General features: G+C 34.6%; 1 protein-coding gene across 1 annotated transcript in view; it reads right to left on the reverse strand.

The window, feature by feature from the left end:
* Positions 1-1,957: 1,957 nt before the first annotated feature.
* The window catches only part of LOC107572494 (ras-related protein Rab-35-like), a 13,402-nt gene continuing 12,545 nt past the window's right edge, over positions 1,958-2,814 (reverse strand). Inside the window, exon 6 of the mRNA XM_016258918.1 lies at positions 1,958-2,035. Coding sequence (XP_016114404.1) covers positions 1,958-2,035 — 78 coding nt within the window. The remainder of the gene's footprint in view (positions 2,036-2,814) is intronic.

Here is a 2,814-nt window from a genome sequence, read left to right on the forward strand (position 1 = left end):
ATCTGCACTGATAGATCTTAAAATATGCTCAAGATGCTCACCAGTAATGTTTATTTTTTTCTAAGGCACTTTTATAAAAGATAATTAAATGTCCTAATTGAACTGTGGTCTCATCCTGGCTTAACCTCAGCCCAGTCTGTGAAACCAGGCCTATAAAAAATGAGTGTTTAATAAAAACAATAGCATTGGTAGTAGTAGTACCAAATTACATCATGTCGCATAGTGAATTTATTTCATATACACAACGCCGTTCAAAAGTTTGAGATCAGTAAGAAGTCTCTTCTGCTCATCAAGGCTGCATTTATTTGATCAGAAATACAGAAAAAACTGTATGATCACATATTATTTACACAATTATTTAAATGTATTGATTCTCCCCGATTAATTGAAATTTTCCTTTCTAAGATAGCCTACCGCTTATATACACTCAGAAAGTCTTCCAGTTTTGTGGAAAAAAGCATTTGAGCACTGGATTTACAAAAATCATTTCAAATTTAAGAAGTTAAATACATAAATTTGTATTTGAATTATCACTCAGTAGGTTATTTAACCATGTATTTCTGTCTTTGGAAGGCTTTTGTCTTTCAAACACATTAAAATGCACAAATTCACAAACTTTGTTGTCATCTGAACCTCTTTCACCTATTTACTTTGATTTTAAAATAAATATTTTAATAGGAAGTATCACATTTGCATGTTCACGGTTCTCTGACGTTGGTTATGGTCACATTTTAAACAAATAAAATATTTTTAAATTTTTAAATTTAGATTGTAATTACATTTTTATGATTTTAAAAAAATTCTGTTTTTTTTTTATTGTATAATTAATTTTATTTAAATTAATTTATTTGTTTATTTTGCATATGTTTACCCTTGTGTGTGTGTGTGCATGTGTGTCTGTGTGTGTGTGTGTGTGTGCATGTTTATCTGGTTTATGAGGACACAAATTTGTATAATAACATGGGTATGACATAGGTATTACAACGAGAAGGTGATTTATGAGGACATTTTCAGTGTCCCCGTAATTCAAAAGAAATTATGTATTATGAAATATATACAATGCAAATATGAATTGTAATACTATCCTCAAAAGCTCACTGTTAAACTGGAAATTAATGCAAACATTTTTAACAATTTTAATGTTAATATTATAATATATTATTATTAAACTATCAAGACAAGTCTTTGTAAACAATAAAACTGAATACAATAAAATGATTACACAAAAATGAACTATAGTCTATAATTAGTCTTTTTAAAGTATGCTTTATAAGTAACTATATTTCACTTCCACGTTATTGGTCATAAATGTAAGATGAAGTCAAGCACATTGCATTATGGGATGCAGTATTCAGTGCTGTTCAGTGTACATACTGTACTACATACTGCAGAAACTGTAAGAGAAGCGGGTTAATATTACAAAAACACTCAATGTGGGACAACATGATGAAAGATCACTGCAAGTCAAGTCAATTTTATTTGACTAGTTCTCGTCACCATACAGATTGTTTCAAAGAAAAATTAATTAAAGAACATTTCAGGGGAAAGTTCAGGACTTTAATACAATAAAGACTGCTTCAGCTTTCTTCTTATAGGCAAATCTCTATGGAAGCCTGTTTCTGCTACAGGAAAAAATTATAATTAAAAAACGTATTTGCAACTTTTTTTCGTGCAGTTCTAAGAAGGAAGTCATAACTGCAAGATAAAAAGTCAAAATTCTGAGACAAAAACTCAATTCTGAGGAAAAAAAGTCACAGAATCACAGCTACCTTTTTTTAAAATTCTGTGGCAGAAACCATCTTCCATAAATCTCAGTATCAGAAGCAGAGCTCCGAACAGAAGTGTTTTAGACGTGTCTCACCATCCAGGCGGCAGACAGACAGTGAAGCGCTTCTCTCTATATACTACATAAGTTACATTACCACACTCTGACGAGCCGCAGAGAACAACATTACTCTCATTGAGTCTCACTGGCTTGTGAAGATCCGGTTTCCCTGGTGATGCCTGTGAGCACCATGGCAACAGCCTCCCCGAGCTGTGATGGAGAGAGACATGGGAAATTACAGAGACATAAGAGAGAAAATAGGATTGATCCGAGTTCCCAGACAAGACGATATCACCAGCAATCACGGGTCATTACAGCAATCACGACACAACGCTCTAAGCCTAAGATTAAGATTAAGAAATCAGCTTGCCCGATAAATTAATCACATATTTCTTCATCAGATTTGGAGAAATGTAGCATTGCATCACTTGCTCAGTAATGGCTCCTCTGCAGTGAATGGGTGCCGTCAGAATGGCATTTACATTTAATCATTTAGCAGACGCTTTTATTCAAAGCGACTTACAAATGAGAACAATAGAAGCAATCAGACCAAAGATAGAACAACAACAGTATACAAGTGCCATGACAAGTCTCAGTGAGTCTAGCACAGTACACGTAGCTAGATTATTTTTTTCCCCCCAAATAATAGAATGGAATGGAATGGAACAGAATAGAATAGAATAGGTAAGTGCTAGTATTAGTTGGTCAGGTGCTGGCGAAAAAGATGTGTCTTTAGATGTTTTTTTGAAAATAGCTAAAGACTCAGCTGTTCGAATTGAGATCGGGAGGTCATGCCACCAGCCGGACACAGTCCAAAGGTCTGTGAGAGTGATTTTGTGCCTCTTTGGGATGGCACCGCAAGGCACCGTTCACTTACAGAACGCAAGCTTTTGGACGGCGCATTAGTTTGAACTAGCGAGTTTAGGTATATTGGTGCAGCACCAGTGGTGGTCTTGTAGGCAAGCATCAGTACCTTGAATTTGATGCGA

This window comes from Sinocyclocheilus grahami, unplaced genomic scaffold, assembly GCF_001515645.1.
Source record: "Sinocyclocheilus grahami isolate Dianchi unplaced genomic scaffold, SAMN03320097.WGS_v1.1 scaffold1762.1, whole genome shotgun sequence".
In the NCBI taxonomy this organism is placed as follows: domain Eukaryota; kingdom Metazoa; phylum Chordata; class Actinopteri; order Cypriniformes; family Cyprinidae; genus Sinocyclocheilus; species Sinocyclocheilus grahami.